We start from the raw sequence: 18,217 nt of genomic DNA, 5'->3' as shown, positions 1-18,217 counted from the left end.
GGTACATACATGTATTTTTATCATATATACTTGACATGTGATAATCTTCAATAACATATTTAAAACATTTTTCCATCAGAACAAAACGTCAATGACGATAGATTTTCATTTAATAACACTTCATAAAATTAATAATCGATAATGAATATGTTTTATATATGATAATTTATATTTCTTTCAGAATCACATTTGTATAATTTGTTTCTAATTAAAAAAATAATATTTTTTTTATGTAATATAGAAAAATAATACTGCAAATTAAATAAATACTTATGATACTGAGATCTGTTAATATAGACTGATAAATGATATTAAACATAGATATTTTGTGGTTGTGCGTTGATTTATAATTTAAATATATATATATATATATATATATATATATATATATATATATATATATATATATATATATATATATATTGTATACATAATATGTATATTTATACATTATATAATATAATAAATAATAACAATGGCATTTCAAAAATATCTTCACTATAACTGCTTTCTATGTGTCAAGTATTACGTCGGATTTATCGTGTACTATTTACCTTTATTGTTTAAAACATAGTCGAGGTTAAATAATGAAAATAATATAAAGGTAAATGTTAACATTGTTTAAAGCAAATGAGGCTGTGTTCTAATAATTGTTTGATTCCAAAAAGAACAAGTTTTTTTATATACTTAATGACTACTTACAATATTACGTTGAAATTGTCACACCTTCCAGTAGGGAATTCAAAGGTGTCAATAATAATTAATTCACATAACATATCATTTTTTTTTAATTTTACATAAATTTTAACCTCGTTACTCCACTTGGACTCTTATGAGACATTGCACTTTTAAGCAACAACATTTTACTATTACTAGATATAATGGGGTCATTATTCATCCATATATACAAAGATGGGATATGTAATAAATAATAAAAAAAACATAAATACGATAGCGTAGGTAAATGAAATACCTAAGAATATAACATACAAAAATAAGTATCGGGGAATACTGAACGACCTGTTTGTCACTGTTTAAACTTAATAAAACAATAATGGAAATGATAACGTTATATCCCTCCACAAAGGGGAAAATACGCATGTTGAGTAGAAATCACAAAAAAACCTGAATGAAGGTGTCATATTTGCTGGACAATTCGGTTTGATTCAGATTTTTCAAAAAAGCAATGCGACAACATTATCAAACTATGTTCTAATACAATGGAATTCAAAAATTCGACATTTAAATTTCATTGCTTCGCTAACTATAATATTTATATAATAATATATACTGTTATAGTATATACTAATTTATACAATACATTCAATTCAATAAATAAATAAAATAAATAACAAACAGAGCTTAAGAAGCCGATCAGGTATGTAGATTATGTTATGTATACATATATAAATATAATTAGTGAAAATTTTAAATTTCCTAGCACTATCAGCAGTGAAGGGCTCGTTAACCGTACTCTTTTTTTTATAATAGTACTACAATTTTTATGTTTAAACTTTATTAATATGTAATTAACCATAAATATGATAATTTGCCGACGAACGCGTTTTAAACAATAAATACATATCATAATCGCTTAAGAAGAATTAATGTAAGAATTCACAATAAAATAATTCGTAATAAGGCATACATGACACAATAGTAACATTCAGGTTTACAATAGTGTAGATCTCGTTAGCACATAAATATACATATATATTTTTTTCCAATATAGTACCGAAATTAAAGGAAATATTCGAAGAAAGAGAATGGTGCCGTAGACAGAAGTAGAGAAAACTTCTTACACCTGCGGAGCCTTATCCGGTGTGCCTCGCGGAGGACAGAAGTCCTTATTCACAAACGAGAAACCTTTAAATTCTTCCTGCAATGCAAAAAATACAAAACAAATTCAACAAATGTATTATAATAAACTTTCGACACAAATGTAGAGGCACAAGTATTCCTGGAAATATATAAGTTGTAGGAATGTATTGGTAGGATATCGGGAAATAGGAATCTTGATTACTCAAGATTAACCTTGAAAATTCTAAGAATGGGTCATTGGATCATGATAAAGATTTACTAGAAAATAGTTAAATTTTTATATTGGAATTATTACTATGTATAAAATGTAGGAATTGCATTAAATAATAACATATATCAAAGCACCATAGAGTGACATAGTTAATACATGTTGATGTAAATCTGCAAGATTAGGGAGATCGGGAAAAAGATGATTTGAGCATAATAAAAAATATAATATAATATTAATCGATTGTTTCATATGAAGTATCTAATTTTTACTAATCAAAAACAAGATGATCATAGTATATAAATCGGTTGATTTTTAAGATTATTTTTTTATCTGATTTAATCGAAATTTTAATTAAAATATATTGGCAACAAATTAAATTGTTAGAATTTAAATCAACTTTGGGCCAGAATAAAAATCAAATCTCAGTCAGAATTTTATTAACAGCCTGGTCATAATTATATTATTCAGGGTCAGAATAAATATCAAACGGTTAGAATAAAAATAGCATACGATTAGAATAAAAATATAGGACGATCAGAATTAAAAAATTATAAAATTTATACGATAAATATATATGGGCAATAAATTATTTATATTACAAATATTTTATAAAATATCTCGCTCGCACCAAAACTGTAGATCAGAACATTGAACACCCCGTGAATAGCTCTCAACGTATCTATTTAATTATATGTAGGAAATGAAGGTATTCAGAGCGACAAACGAAACAGGAATAACGACAGAGCGGCGGCGGAGAGCACTTGTTGCGTTGACATCTGACAATGTTGCGAGCCCAACCAAACAAGTTGTCCCTAAAATACTTTGATAATGATAATGAACTGGCAACATGCGAATGACAATCTTCAGCATTATAGCAATTACAAAACTATACTATCCGCCAAAATAATTCTTACCATTTAATATTAATCCTGACCAGTCCAATTTAAATTTTAACCATTTAATATAAATTCAGACTACAACCATATTACAATTCTGACCAGAAAAATACGAGCCAAATATATTTGGCCACCTCACAACATAGGTTACAAATCTTTTTTTAATTATTAGTCCTTTTTTCCGTTCAACTTAATGTATAATATACAGCAGAAGCAAAAAGAAATGGCAATTTGGCTTCTGGATTAGGCAATACTCTATTTGTTGTAAATGAAGAACAATTGAAACTAATCCATAAATAACTGTTTGAACACTCGCAATATACTTTGAGGTATCTGCTCTAAGATTCGCGACATTTAGATCAAATCAAAAAAGTGTTTAATACTATAAGCAATGTGATAAAAATTCAAAGTCTTGGAGATTTTTTTTTGTATATGTTCAATAAAATACGAGGTAGAATTTCGACTCAATCATTTGTATATGATCTTAGATGTCACCTTTTTGGAAATAAATCCTTTAACACACCAAAGATGTTTATAAGCAAGAGGCATATTCCTTGTTATATTACATCAACAAAAATGGTCACTTTGTATGAAACAATCTAATAATTTTATTAATAACTGTAATTTATTTTGCAATTTAGATAAGGCAAATTATCTTAAAACGTCCTATATTATGATAATAAAACATAAAACGTACTTGATTGATGCAACGGAGAACGTCTGCGGAAACGGGAGTCAGTACCGGATCTTCCTTTGTGAATTCGGCGTCAAAGTTCAAAGCATCCTTCTTATTTTTCTAAAAAGGCAAAATTTAATTGAAATAATACTGAAAGCGTCGATTTATTAATAAAATAATAGAGGCAAAGCTTACAATTTTTGGTTTAAATGGTGGTCGTACACGCCGTGCCTCTAACGCTTCCCAATCCATGTCTTTGAAGAACGGATGAACTTTAATGGCGGCCTCACCCGTTGGCGCACCGTTGTTCTGGTTATTACTGCCTCCTGTGCAGCCGAGACGCCGAGCAGAATTTTTCGTCATAAATCCTTGGAAATGAATTATATATTTTTGTAATGTTTTTATTATCAGAACCATGAAAGATTGTATAATTTATACCTTTTAATATGGACACAGCTTCTTTAGATAGCCATACTGGATAAAGAACGTCGTCATGTAAAATTGATTCGAATAAATCGTCTTCGTTATCGGCTTCGAAAGGCGGCTGTCCAGCCATCATTTCATACATTAAAACACCTAAAGCCCACCAATCCACTGACGGGCCGTATTCAAGCTCTTGAAGAATCTAAATTAAACATAATGTATTATTTCATCATCTTCCATTCAAGCTGCTCATAAAATATTAAATTACCTCAGGCGCAATATAATCAGGAGTTCCGCAGAATGTCGTTGTTGTAATTCCATCTAAAAATCATAACATTATTCGGTATAATTCATATTATTAAATTATGTAGAGCAATCGTCATATTGTACTAACCCATGATCCCCTCTTTACACATTCCGAAGTCAGCCAGTTTACAGTGGCCTTCGTTATCCAGCAGAATGTTGTCGAGCTTTAGATCGCGATATATGACTCCATGTTTGTGTAAAAATTGCAATGCGAGAGTAACTTCAGCGGCGTAAAATCTGGCTCTAGGTTCGTCAAATTTTCTAGCGCGTTGTATCTGAAACATTAAATCGCCACCGTTCACGTACTCCATCACGAAGAATAGACGGTCGCGAGTTTGGAAACATGAATGGAGAGCAGTGAGGAACGGATGGCGCGCTGCCAACGCTAATATACGCTTCTCTGTCATTGTGCAGTCGACGTCGTCGTCTTGGATTATGACGTCCTTCTTTAACACTTTGACAGCGTACACCTAAAACATAAATAATATTAAATATTTATATCTATACAATTAAAATTGAAGTTAGGATTAGGAAAATTGGTAGAGAGTTATACTACCTACCGCTCAAAAGTTTAAGATAAAAAACACATAGTGAAGTTCAGTGCAATGTATTGTTGATCATTTGTTAATAATAATAATGAATATTAAAATCTAAATATATTTTGGTATCAAAATACCATTTGTAAAAGGAGACCAAAGCGTGACTCATGAGTCAAGCGTAACATATCAGTTGGCCATTCCCTTAGCAAATGTGACTGATTAGTTTATATTTTTATAGTCACATTTATGCATAGGAAATACAAATTAAAATCTTGAACGTATTTGTTCAATATTTAATTTTTTACAAGTGTTTTGAGTTCATATAAAAACGCGATTTTGGAGGAAGATATCAAGGAAAAGTTTAACGATAAAAAGCAATTTTAAACTTTGAACTAAAATAGACAAGAATTACAAAACTAGGCATAATTTCACAGTAACCTTCAATCTAAAAACTCAATATAAGATTTAGTTTATAAAAAACAGTTAATAATGTTATGGTGGCAAAAGTAAATGGTAGATTAGTAGAAGCTAATCAAAAAGACGAGTATCTATAAAAACTTTATTTCAAAAGCAACAGAAATTTATAAAAAAAATATAAAGCCATTTTAAAACATTAGTTTTTCTGCGGATCGACGATTATTTGGGTTCCGATTTTGTTTCCAACAAGACAGAAGGCAAACTAAGCTGAAAGAAAGGTAAAATGTCTTAAAAGTAATGGCATGGGCTACTCCATCACCGATTCATGTTTAACATTTTTTTTTAAATTCAAATGTAACTTTATTTTGTATTTAAAATATATATGTATGCTCTTTTATCACCATTTATTTTTAAATTTCATCAATAATTGTCTAAAATATTCCAAAATAACCGGTTTTAAAATTTTGAGCGGCAGTGTCGATATCCCTTTCTAATATTATTTTTCTAAATAATTACCTGCCCATGGGATGGAAACTATAATCCTTTAATCATCGCATGCAATAATTACTGTAAGAATGAAAATTATTACCTCATCGGTGTTTTTCTTTTCGGCAAGCATAACTTTTCCAAAAGATCCTTTACCGAGCACTTTGATGAAGTGAAAATCGTCAAGGCTCACTTTGTTAGCTCGACCGGAATCGCTTCTTTCTAAATTGCTATCGTTCGAACCTGCAAAGGCGATCAAATTAAAACCAATAACACTGCATTATAACGGATAATAAAAAAAACGATAAACACCTTTATCGTCTTTTTTATCAATATCCCTGCCTAGTTCCTGTTCTACCGATGCCGCACCTTCACCATCTCCAACGCCTTGATTCAAATACTGAAATAATCGTAAACAATTAGTAAAAACAAAATATGACAATAACCACAAAAAGACAACGAATAGAAAAATATTCACCTTGGAACGTCTCGGAGTTTGCTTATCCGGTGAAATTCCTAAACCGCTAAGTATTTCTGCCATTTGCTTTGTGTTGATGCCGCAATTGTTGGCCACGTTCTTTTGACATCGCTTGTGAACGTTTAGACTACACACTAAAATTATCACGAATCATATAAAAGCAAGTTATAATAAAAACTCCAATAATCTAATCAAATCGTTCACATACCTTCGCATTGCAGACCTTGTTTAATAAGACCATACAAAAGACTACCACAGTGATCACAAAATGTGAACCGTTTGTAAGAGTGGACGACAAATCTGTGCGGCACGTTGACGTTGAATCTTTGTCCAGTAGCCGGTACTTGGGACGTCTGCTGTAAATGATGAATAAATAAATAAATTAACAACATTATCATATGAACTATAGCTTAGATAAGTCTGTAGATTTACTTCGTCTTTCATTCCTGGACACTTAGTGACTACTGACAAATGACATCTTTTGTGAACTACACAAGTACAAACTGAAATTAAGAAAAAATAATGTTATTATTATAATTTAAAATATATTTAATTTTAATTCAATCATACCTTGGCACTGGTAACCTTGTTTTCCTAAACCCCTGTAATTTAAATATATTTTTTTAGTACAAATTCAATGTAGAATATTTGATTGCATAGTCTGACCAACTAATCTAGTCCGTTGATAGAAACTTGTAATTTTTCAGATTGAGTGGTTTACTATTATTATTATTATTGTTTTAATGAACATATTTTAACACATTACATGGCATTGAAGTACGTTTTTTTATTTATTGCAAATGATAGGCGTTAACCTAATGTGTTACTGGTTTACCAGTAAATAACCCGAAAAGTAGCTTGGTAATTCACCAGTAAATCCACAAAATATATTTAGCTGTGTTTTATCGCACTTCTGTTTTTTTTATTTTGTCTTCTGACAACACTGGTTCGTATACATATATGTATATAAACTAATAATTAACTAAAAAAATAGCATATATAGATATATAATGTAAGCTAACACTACTAACAAAACTAAACCACTAATGTATTAAAAATGAATAGAACAAGTAAAGGAAGATTCTACTGGGTATCTTCTAACGTGTAATTCTCATTCCCTTGTTCTTACTAACCAAAGAAAAAATAAATATAAAAATCACTCATTGTTAAAAGACAGGCTGTGAAATAAAGGAGGTAAAATAAAATATAAACTAAAATTGAATTAATCCATTTTATTGAGGCTTTATTGTGTTAGTTTAAAAAATTTAATATACGTATTTGATTTTTTTTTAACTATTCATATTAGGAGTAAATTTAATCTTCTTGGTAGATTAATTTCATCTACTAATATCTGCTAGATTATTTTTCACGTGGCCTCATTGGGGCCACAGAACATTTCAAGGGGTGCAAATATCAAAAATTAACTTTTGGGGAGGTATAAAAATTTCTAGGAAAGCCACAGCTGGAATAAAATAATAAATATATTATGTTTAAATAATATTCAAAAGTAAAGCTTAACACTATGTTTACGGGTATAAACCCGTCAATTTGACGGGTGTCATTAAAAATAGATATATAGTGACCAAATTTACAAAAATAAGAAGTTTCCGAAAATAAAGATAGTGTTAATATTCAAATATAAAAAGTCGTAAAAAAACAAAAAAAAAATATACAAATCTTTTGGTCCAACGACTTTAAGTCCACGACAAAAGACTAGTCGACAAAGAGTACACAAAAATATATTCAAAATGATTTTTTGTATAAATTGATGAATCGAGGGGCATAAAACTCTTTCGCAGATTACTAAGCATAGGTAAACCGATCAGATCAAATCCTATCGCGGATTAAACTGTGAATTAAAATTTTTAACGTTTAATAATCCATCTTATGTATTATAACATGAAATTGTGTATATGACATATCAATACTGTTAAATACATATTTCGTAAACCTCGTAATCATATGATACTATCAGTAAAAATATAATTTGTTGATGATGAATGAATAACACATTGTCACGCATATATAATCCTATCGACTTTCTAAAGTAATTGTAAAAACGCACTGATAAAAAGATACATAATAAAGGAAGTATAAAGGTATTATGTTTTAGTAGCGTATGTTTTTTGTATAATCATAATGTTCTTTTTTAATTTAAAGAATTTGACACTCGATAAACTTTGTACTTCGTGATAGGATTCGAGTTGATTGGCTTACTTATGTTTAGTAATCTGCGAAAGAGTAATATGCAAATTTCTGTCACCCATCGATTCATCGATTTATTGAAACAATCATTTTGAATGTTCGTTGGATCAAATGGTGTGTGAACCATTTACCGGGTGGAGCTTTTGTCGGCTAGATCTTTTGCCATGGACATATAGTCGTTGAACATCTCGTTGGCCACTGCAATTTCTCGTTTTGGTGAAAGTGGTACATAGATGCATCTGTTAAAACGCATATAAATAATATTCATACATAAACAGTATCCAACTAAGCCATAAATTACCGAACTGAGTTGTAACGATTATAACTTCTACAATAGATTAGCATGATAAATGGTGTAAGTATTTCTTTGTTACGAAATGAAAGGTGTTGACAACAATAAAAATGCAATTGTTAATAATTGGTCATCCTGAAATTAATGTCGTTTTATGGCAACCCCATTTTGCGCATGATCATTTGCGCACTGTGGTGCAGTTATGGTGTGCTGTTGAGTTGATTATGTTGCAGCAGTCCTCTTTTTGTTTAATGAAAAAATATTTATTTTTTTTGGAAAATATGAGAGTAGATTGCTCGTCAGAGGAACACTTACGTAGTTGTATGCTCTATACAGAAATTATATAGATTCAGTGAGCAGTGAGAAAAGAGACCGGCCATAGTGAAAAGATATTATTCTGCAACACGGCATCGAAGCGAAATTGACTCAGAAAAAAATTAACACTAGGAAGTTTTGTTGCACCCTATTTATTCACAAATTTGGGTGCTTCAGAATAACATTTGTTTTGGTCGATGCAACGTTTTTTAAAGGGTAAAAATAAAATTGGATCTTTATGAATAATAAAATTTTACATAAGGGATTTATGATTTGGTCGAAAAGTGGAGAAAGGTAGCCAAAAACGAGAATTGATTCAATAAATGACAATAATTTGGGAAGACCTATTATCAATTGTGATTATTTCTCTACGCATAAAAGGCTACACAGGAAACCACTGTAATAATGATAGATACTTAGTTTTTTATTTATTTATTACAGATTTAACCATTGTGACTTGACAGGTCATGATGGTCTTTATACAAAATAGTTCAAAAATTTCATACGCATACATACATACATAAACTACACATCAGCTCAAGCAAGTACTCATATTCACACACTTCAACACACATATTCTTTATACAAATGCATACAAAATATTTGGTTAAATGAAAAGATAAAAAAATGATAGGGCACCATCACACAAAAATTGTTCCAGCTCCTCATAGCTATCGCCGGAAACATCCTAGTAAGAAAACATCTGGCAAGCTTGTTGAGAAGCTGGATAGCTCGTGTAAGAGTTCTTGAGCGCTGACCTCCTAGTTGCAATAGCCAAGAATAAGGGAAGCAATCGCAATTATATGAAAAACTCACCCAAATGCCAGTTAACTGATTTATTATATTCTTTAGATTATGCTACTGTAAATTGTATTATATAGTGATAACATCCCTAAGTGGACTAGATTTATCGGCTGGCCAGCAGTATTGGTTAATTTACCATATGAACTCTCGGCAGTGGGAGCAGAACGTCGGTTGGCGAAGAAACGTCGCCATGAATTTGTGGCCGTTCACTTGGTGAACGCGCCGACGCATGGCACCACGACGCCTGTTAAAGCCGGCTCGTTCTTTGAACTCCCTGCCGGTGTCTCCAGAGCTCGTAATGACGCTTCCTCCTCCACTTCCACCGCTTCCGCTTCCTCCGGTGCTGCATATCGAGCTCAGGCCCGAAGTCATGGACGTATCTGCAAAGATGTCGCATAAATATTTTCGTATTATTTTGCATTTTTAAAACAATATGAAATCATACCTTGAGAGCTCCATTTTAGATCAATGCGGACGTGTAATCTACCTTGCGGCTCAAGATCCACCTGTAAAAAAAAACATAGTATATCATTTAAGAATAAAGTAATACTTATTAATTATTTTACTTCATTGTGTAGGCTCAAGTATTTATTTTTTTGTCGAATATTATAGATATTCTCTCGTTTCAGATAGTTCATGGTGATTGGAGCGAACATGATGGAAAATTTTCAGAAGACAGCAGTCTGTTGTAAAGTATTCGAACAACTGCTTTGCAGTATTCAGAGAGAGCAAGATAAGGTTGAATTAAAAGCTTAAACCGAACATATTGGCATAGGTGCTAATGAGTAAATGGTGTTTAAAATCTGAGTTTGAAACAATTAATTAATTAAAAATCAGGTTAGGTAACAGTATATTATATCTATATTACAAAATTTAAAAAGATACTTAATGTCTTTTGTTAAATTGTTTGATCTTTGCGGTAATTAAAAAAACTACATATCTCTTCTTTATTTACCATGTATTTTTCTATTAATTTTTTTATTGCGATATGAGCCAGTAATAAAACAGTCATATTATGGTATCATAAGTTCTAGGTCAGATTTCCAGTTTGGTAACAAAAATTAAAACAACAGTCAATAATATTTAGTTAATTATTATAATATAAAAAAATAATTTTTATAATATATAAAAATTAAGGCAATGGAAAACCACTATACTTAATTTCATTTCTAAGAAAAAAAACATTCATCCGAGTCGTCCTCATTAGAGGAGGAAAAACGGTTTTATGTATACTCGATAATAAATAATAAAAATCTACGAAGATATAGCGGTTAATATAGTAATTTATTTATTTAAAAAAAAGAGCAGCCTGTATACGTAAAGGCCACATTGATGAAGATAAGGCGTTTTAAGTAAACATACGTGCCACTCTTATCGCGTTTAGCAAACACAATTACCCAGAAATCAGCTGAGTCCTTGTCTCGTTGCACTAGATCTTCAAACGGTATTGCGCAATTGGCGACAAAGTCGTCCGGCGGTATTGCGGCGTCGTGGAAAACAGTAAGACCCAAGCTGAAACGATAACAGACTCAGTACAGTGCAATTTATGTGAATATCTATGCAAATAAGAGCGACGTTTAGTGATATATTAACCTGGCGACGTTGTGAACGTCGTGGACGAACGATTCGTTCCATACGGGATCGAACGTCTTCGGCTTGGTGGTCGATCTGTCCAGATGATGCTCGTCGGCGTCGATCGAAACGTACGGATCGATCGGCTGGTCATCTAAAAAAAATAACACATGTACTTGTTATCTCGAATGTAGTATTACTATATTGTATAGCTTTAACGCAAACCGTCGCAACGTGCGTCTTATCAATGACATTTGTCACTCGCTGAGTGTTTGTAAACATTCCATTTTGTATTTTTTGCAAGTGCTAATGAATAATTTATGTCACGTAGATAATGTGTCAAGTTATGGATATATACATATTTAGATATGGTCGTACATTGTAATATAATTTTCAAATTCTCTCTGTAGTAATTATGAGAATGTTTATTGTAAAGTTGAAAATCATTATATATGTATATATTAGTTTAATTTGTGCATATATATGAGAATCCAAAGGCAAGAACATGAACTAATTTTTTTAAAAGCTTAAACTGATAAAACATGTGATCTACAACTTTTGTGGGAGGCAAATTTATGGCACGAATGACTTAAACTACACATGTGTTTTAACATTAAGTTCTGCAGTGTTTTCATTTTAAAAAAAGATTTTCTGAATTTATTTATATTAAATCTTATTTTATCTAAAAACATAAATCGAATGTTGTTTCTTTATTTTCAATTAAAGAAGCTGTTCAATGCCTTTACTAACCATTGATTAGAAGGCACTACAGAATGATTCATCTGTAGTTTTAAAATTAACTATTTTTCTCATAAAAATATAGCAACACTAAGTTTGTCAATTAACATTATTTTATCTTGTGAATTTAATATATTATATAAACAAAACTACATAATTATGAGCTACGTTAAGTATGTACAAATAAATATTTTTGTTATAATAACAAAATAGAATATATTTTATAAAGGTTCTATTTTAAAATAGTTTATAATTAATATCCAAGATATATTACGATAATGTATACACATTTTTATACAATTAAGTATGTAAATATAATATGACAACTGATAAAACGGCACTAATCAATTTATATTTTTATGTCAACAATTTATAATATAATAACAATCATTACGTATTGATAGATAATACAATTATCTATTTTAATATTAAGCTGTCAAATAAAGACAACTATTTTTTGCAATAATTTAAATTTTAACAGAACATTATCAATAAAATGGCACTTGTCTATTATAATGACATATTAAATTCAGGGCCATTAATTTTATCACGTAATATAAAATATTTACATAGCACAATAAATCATTAAGATTGTTTTTATGTTCCATAATTAAGACAGTTTTATGTGTCATTACATAATATTTTGTTCAATGAAAGGAATGCATGTAATTTTCGATAATTATTTTAAAATTGGAATTGATCCGTGAATAGTCGCGTGAATAATTGCTGTGTTTATGTAATGTATAAACAGAAGAAACAGATCGGAGCAAGATTGCACCTTGCAGTACTTCAGAGCTTATTAAGTATTGCGAATCATAAATAGCATAGAATCTTGTAATCGGAAAACCCGAGATCCATCAGCATCGAGTGGTTGGTACACTTTATCAAATTTGTTACGAGAGATTTTATCAATAAATCTATTAATTATTTAAGGTGACTGATTTCATTTATCACAATCATGACAGTTTAATCATATAACAAATTGTTAATTTGTTATTTTGTTCCATTAAGAGAAATGCATGATAAATTATTAATTTGTTCCATTAAAAGAAATGCATGATATTTTAGATAGATCTTTAGCATTGAATAGTAGTGAACCAACATTTAAACCTTGCGGCACTCCAGTGCATGCATAGTTACGAAATATCCTAATTAGGTCATCGGAAAACCCGAGATTTATCAGTTTATTTTATCGTAAGCTGTTTTAAAAATTAATTTCTATAGATTTTATTAGTGCTATGTATGATGCTAGATGTGCCGTGGTACATGTAAAGAAAAAATCTTAAATAATACCATATAGATTTTTGTTTTTTAAATTACAAAGATAGCATAACTCATTCTAAAAAAATAAATGTAATAATGAAATTACATGCCAAAATCATCTGTATTAAAAAAAACATTTAATTCTTGCGGACTTATAATAAAAATAATATTTATTTAAATATTAAACACAATTTATTGACATATAATACTGACTGTTCATAATTATAATATTAATAAAAAAACCTAAACATAATAAAAAATAAAAAAGCAGATCGAAATATGATATAATTTTTTCCGATAAAAATAAATCGAGTATACATTAATGAAGTTTTTGGTGAAAAAATATTATTTTACATAAAAATCATCTCATTTTTATATCAGAAAAAGTGCAAAATAATTGTTAATTTAAAACGAAGTGTGTCTGTACATTTAGAATTTGCATATTTAAATTTTTTTATATTTATAAAAAAATAGCTTTTTTATGTAACAAAATATTATGTTAAATAAAACCCGAATTAAACTTTTTCTTTGACATATACAGTGAAAATAAATCACTTTTAGCAATCTAATATTTATAATTTTTCACTCTAGTGCCATAAACACTTTTATATCTACTACAAATGAGGTTAGATCTTTTTATTACAAGCATTCATTTTTAACACTTTTTTTTCTGAAGTTATATTTAAAAATGAAAATACTGTGTATGCACAGATTTATCTGTATATATGTATACCTTTTCAATTTATTTTGTTTTTGATGTGCCGAGGGGTGAGAAAAGGTATCGGAGAACTAATCTGTATGTTTATCTTATAAAGTCTTGATATTTTTCTAGTGAAGTTTTATTGCGCAATAAATTGTTGATTTGTTCCATTAAAGTAAATGAACACGATTTTTGATGTTTATTTGGAAATTTGAATCGATGGTCGATTTCCGTCGATCTTTGGCCAAAATCGTGCGTATTTTTAAAAACGATCGATTTAACGATTTCGGACGAGCCGATTTGGGGGATGCAAGTCAGGATGTCCAGGTGTTCGGTTTAGGTATTGTGACGGATTTATCGAAGGGCAGGAACCATCAGCGAGGGCGCGCGCCCCTGACGGGGTCGCCAGTTTTGCTAACGAAAATAGATTTGACGTTTGCGCGGGGGAGGTGGGAGGGGGTTGGGGAACGATAGGAAAAGCGATCGAACGGAGGAAAAGCGGAAAAGCGAAAGGCGGGGGCGGAGTGCCGGACGGTGCGGATCTCACCTGGTTTGCCGAACGTCATGTTGTGGCGCTTCTGGAAGTCAGTGGGGCGCAGGCCGGTGGCCTCGCACACCTGGAGGCGCACGGTGCCGCTGAACATGTCGGCAAGGGGCGGCGGCGCGAGGGGGGCGAGGGGCGCGGGGCCTTCGCCGCTGGGGCGCTAGGGCGCCTCGCACGCCTCGCACGCTCGCGCGCGCACGCCCGGTCGGTGGCGCGCACGCCCACACGCGCCGCCCCCACTCCCGGGCCCCAATGCGCGCGCACGGTCGACGCGAACGCCGAGCGCCGAGCGGGAGCGAGATCCGCCGCCGCTCGATGCTTTTCCGAAGCTTTTCCCGAAGCGGCGCAGCTTTTCCCTACGCGACGCCTCAATTTCCTTATCGCCGTTCGCTCGAATCCGAGAATTGAATCATCGCACGGGGAAAACGCGGGAATGAATAATAACAAAATTCCAATCGATTGATTGCCTTTTCCTGTGAAGCATGATGGCGAAATCGAAAATTTTCGCGCTACGATGTCGCACGTTTCAAATTATAATGTACAGTACTGGTTTTTGAACACTGAACTGGTTAGTCGTGAGATTCAGCTAGAAATGAAATATTTGTTTTTTATCCTATATTCCACGACAGCGAGCTATTTTAACTACACTTAGTTTTGTTAAAAATGTGCATAAAATGATGGTGGGGTACACATTAAAATGGACAGCAAATTAAATGGTCAGAATTTAAATCAACTATGGATCAAAATGAAAATTAAATGTTGGTCAGAATTTTATTAACAGCCTGATCATAATTATATTATTCAGGGTAAAAATAAATAGCAAAATGGTTAGAATAAAAATAGCATACAGTCAGAATAAATCATATTGGACGATCATGTGTATTAAAAAAGTATTATAACATTTATAAATATAAATGCGCAATAAATTATTTATTTTAGAAATATCTTATAAATTATGTCGCTCGCGCCTAAACGTTAGATAGGTTAGGTGCGAGCGTTGGTCAGAACAGTGAACACCCCATGAATATCTTTTAACTACGGACGCAAAGGTATTTAAAGCGGCTAACAAAGTGGAAATAACGACAGAGTTGCGAGCACGCTTTACTCGTTGTGTTGACATCTGACAATGTTGCGAGCCCAACCAAATAAGTTGCCCCTAAAACACCTTGATAATGCCCATGTAAGTATTATTATGCTGACCATCTGTCGACATAAAACTGAGCTTGAGGTTAAAATACAGAGCATATAATATAAATACTAACCAAGGAACTGTAATAAATACTGAACTGAATAAAAAATGATTCTGACCATCTGTCAAAAAATTTTTTTTATCATTTAATATAAATTTTGACCATTTAATATTTATTCTGGCCGCTTATATTTTAATCGATGTTTTTTGCCCTATAATATAAATTCTAACCATAAAATGCGAACCTTAAAAATATGTGCATATCTTTGTTGTTCCAGAGCTTGCTGAGAAGCTGGATGGATCATGTAAATTGAATGCTCGTTCACGAATGCTGTCGTGAAAAATCTAAAATCAACACTGGCGTACTGGCAAGAAATAAGGGACGCAATCGCGACTCTATAGGGCAGCGTTTCCCAAACTATGAATCACTACTTAAAAAATTCTCGAAAATCTTCGTTGGTTTTAACTTTTTCACGAACCTCTAAAATATAAGTAAGCAACGCTAAATTGCAACTAGTAAATCAATCGAGATAAACGACGCACTCTGTCTGGTCCACGCCGCCTGTAACTGTCGTGCGCTACACTGGCTGAATCGGACACGGTCAACTGGGCGATGGTCTTTGGGCGATACGATAATAATGCAATCCAATTAAATATGTAAGGCAAATATTATTTTAATCGTTTTATTTATTAATATGATCCATTTATTAATTCATTAACACGACTTACTACATATTAAAATACATACATACATATACGAACATATTTTAGATCAAAATATTAAAAGGTCTAAGCGAGATATACAACATACATTTTTACTAATCATTTATGTATAATTAATCATAAAATATCACTTAAACCTTCTAAAGGTGCTACTTGATATCATAAAACTTTTCAGCTTAAGCAGGTGATTTTAATAAAGACGGTCTCGCTGACTTTGAATCGCCCAATTGTCACGTACTCAGCCGAATCGTCTGGATTTTTCTCAAATCGAGCTAAAAACTTTCACATCAATGGTAGTTTTTGATTTAAGTATAAATAATATACGCCCATGATTAAAACATAATAATTTAAAATTTGCATGGAAGAAAAGTGTGGCAATGGAAGGTACTGTACTTTTTTCTGAGGATTAAAGCCATAGCCTATGTACAAATATAATATTTATGGATACATTGTAAAAATTGTCATTTATATTAACTACGACTATATAAGAGTAAAACATTTATAAACATTATAAAAGTTATGTTTGGGTTTGAACAGCAAGTCAACGTTTCGCATCTGTCAAATTTAATTTCATAGACATTTAATTTCACTAGCGCTTAGCAGTAAAATTATATTTTCTCTAGTAGAAATATACGTAATAACATATGGATATAACTTCACTGAAAAATACACATTCACGTGTATATTATTACATATGGAAAAGTTGAAATCATATAATTTTACTAGCACTTGCCAGGTAAATTATATTTTCACTGGTAAAAATATATATCTACCGGTGAAATTGTATTTCGATTAAATAAGATGAGGACTATATTAATATTAAAAAGTAAATAATACTTTTTAATTTAAATTTTCCATTATTTAACTTCAGAAAACATTAAAAATTATCGTATCACCGTAAAACTTAGCTGAGACACTAATGACAGTTAACATAACCTTACAAAATATGATGGTAGGTCTACCTAGTTCTATCTTCTTGCTATATGAGTCTTGTCGAGAATTTTTTAATCTCTTCTCGTATACATTCACATACATATATAATTGCATTGTGTCATTCAAATGGTTAAACGTATATTCTATCATTATATGAATGATTGTTTCGAGAGTTCTCAATTGAATTCAATTGGTGAGAATATTTCATTTTTATCTGTCGCCCTTCTAGGGTATTGAACGGAAACTCTTGATTGCTTTTAGTGATAGGTGAGATCAGATCATAAAATAATACATGATTATAAAAACATCGTTATGTCATGTAGATATTGTGGATAATGAAAAGTCTTTGCCATTATTAATAAAAAAATCTAAAAATATTCGTTTTGCACTCGCCTTGATATTTGTTATTACGAGGTCCTAACCGTCGAGTTGAACCTTGCTGCGACCGTATTGGGTTCTCGTATATAGGCCAGAGGTAAAAACGGGTCACCCAGAAAGGTCTTGTCCCCTAACCCGACAATTTTAGATCTTAATTATCAATTATCTGACGGTTATGTAAGCAATTTTCGAAACCGAATAATGAATAATGTTTCTGATTTATTAACAAATTAGCATTTTTTTAAATTACTTATTAAAAATAATATTTGTTAGCCCTAGTTATGTAAGAATGGTTTATCTTAAAATAT

At 31.4% G+C, this 18,217-nt stretch overlaps 1 protein-coding gene and 2 long non-coding RNA genes across 11 annotated transcripts; 1 reads left to right on the top strand and 2 right to left on the bottom strand.

Annotated features, from left to right (window-relative positions):
- Positions 1-1,499: 1,499 nt before the first annotated feature.
- On the bottom strand, positions 1,500-14,918 carry Pkc98E (Protein kinase C). 9 transcript variants are annotated; one of them, XM_088196112.1, is made up of 17 exons: positions 14,690-14,918; positions 11,463-11,595; positions 11,267-11,381; positions 10,315-10,375; positions 10,006-10,249; positions 6,824-6,855; positions 6,686-6,756; positions 6,462-6,609; positions 6,254-6,387; positions 6,088-6,175; positions 5,879-6,018; positions 4,422-4,803; positions 4,296-4,348; positions 4,043-4,229; positions 3,800-3,972; positions 3,626-3,724; positions 1,500-1,879 (listed from the first exon to the last, which is right to left on the bottom strand). In XM_088196112.1, exons 1-17 carry the CDS (start codon positions 14,784-14,786, stop codon positions 1,799-1,801), a joined length of 2,238 nt encoding a protein of 745 aa, XP_088052238.1. In that variant the 5' UTR covers positions 14,787-14,918; the 3' UTR covers positions 1,500-1,798. The 9 variants fall into 9 exon arrangements, with proteins under 9 accessions (XP_088052238.1, XP_088052239.1, XP_088052237.1 ...); XM_088196113.1 differs by having other exon boundaries at positions 6,118-6,175; XM_088196111.1 differs by having other exon boundaries at positions 6,088-6,387.
- Positions 8,376-8,847, bottom strand: LOC148231021 (uncharacterized). The gene is made up of 2 exons (XR_015811219.1): positions 8,760-8,847; positions 8,376-8,697 (listed from the first exon to the last, which is right to left on the bottom strand). It is a non-coding gene; the product is annotated as an uncharacterized LOC148231021 (long non-coding RNA).
- On the top strand, positions 11,248-16,547 carry LOC148231019 (uncharacterized). Its single transcript, XR_015811218.1, has 2 exons — positions 11,248-11,369; positions 16,154-16,547. It is a non-coding gene; the product is annotated as an uncharacterized LOC148231019 (long non-coding RNA).
- The last annotated feature ends 1,670 nt before the right edge of the window (positions 16,548-18,217 follow it).

This window comes from Plectrocnemia conspersa, unplaced genomic scaffold (assembly GCF_051122295.1).
Source record: "Plectrocnemia conspersa isolate PC_06_02 unplaced genomic scaffold, ASM5112229v1 ptg000010l, whole genome shotgun sequence".
NCBI classification, from domain to species: Eukaryota; Metazoa; Arthropoda; class Insecta; order Trichoptera; family Polycentropodidae; genus Plectrocnemia; species Plectrocnemia conspersa.
Note: the sequence above shows the minus strand (reverse complement) of the source record. Positions and strands in the feature narration are given on the sequence as shown.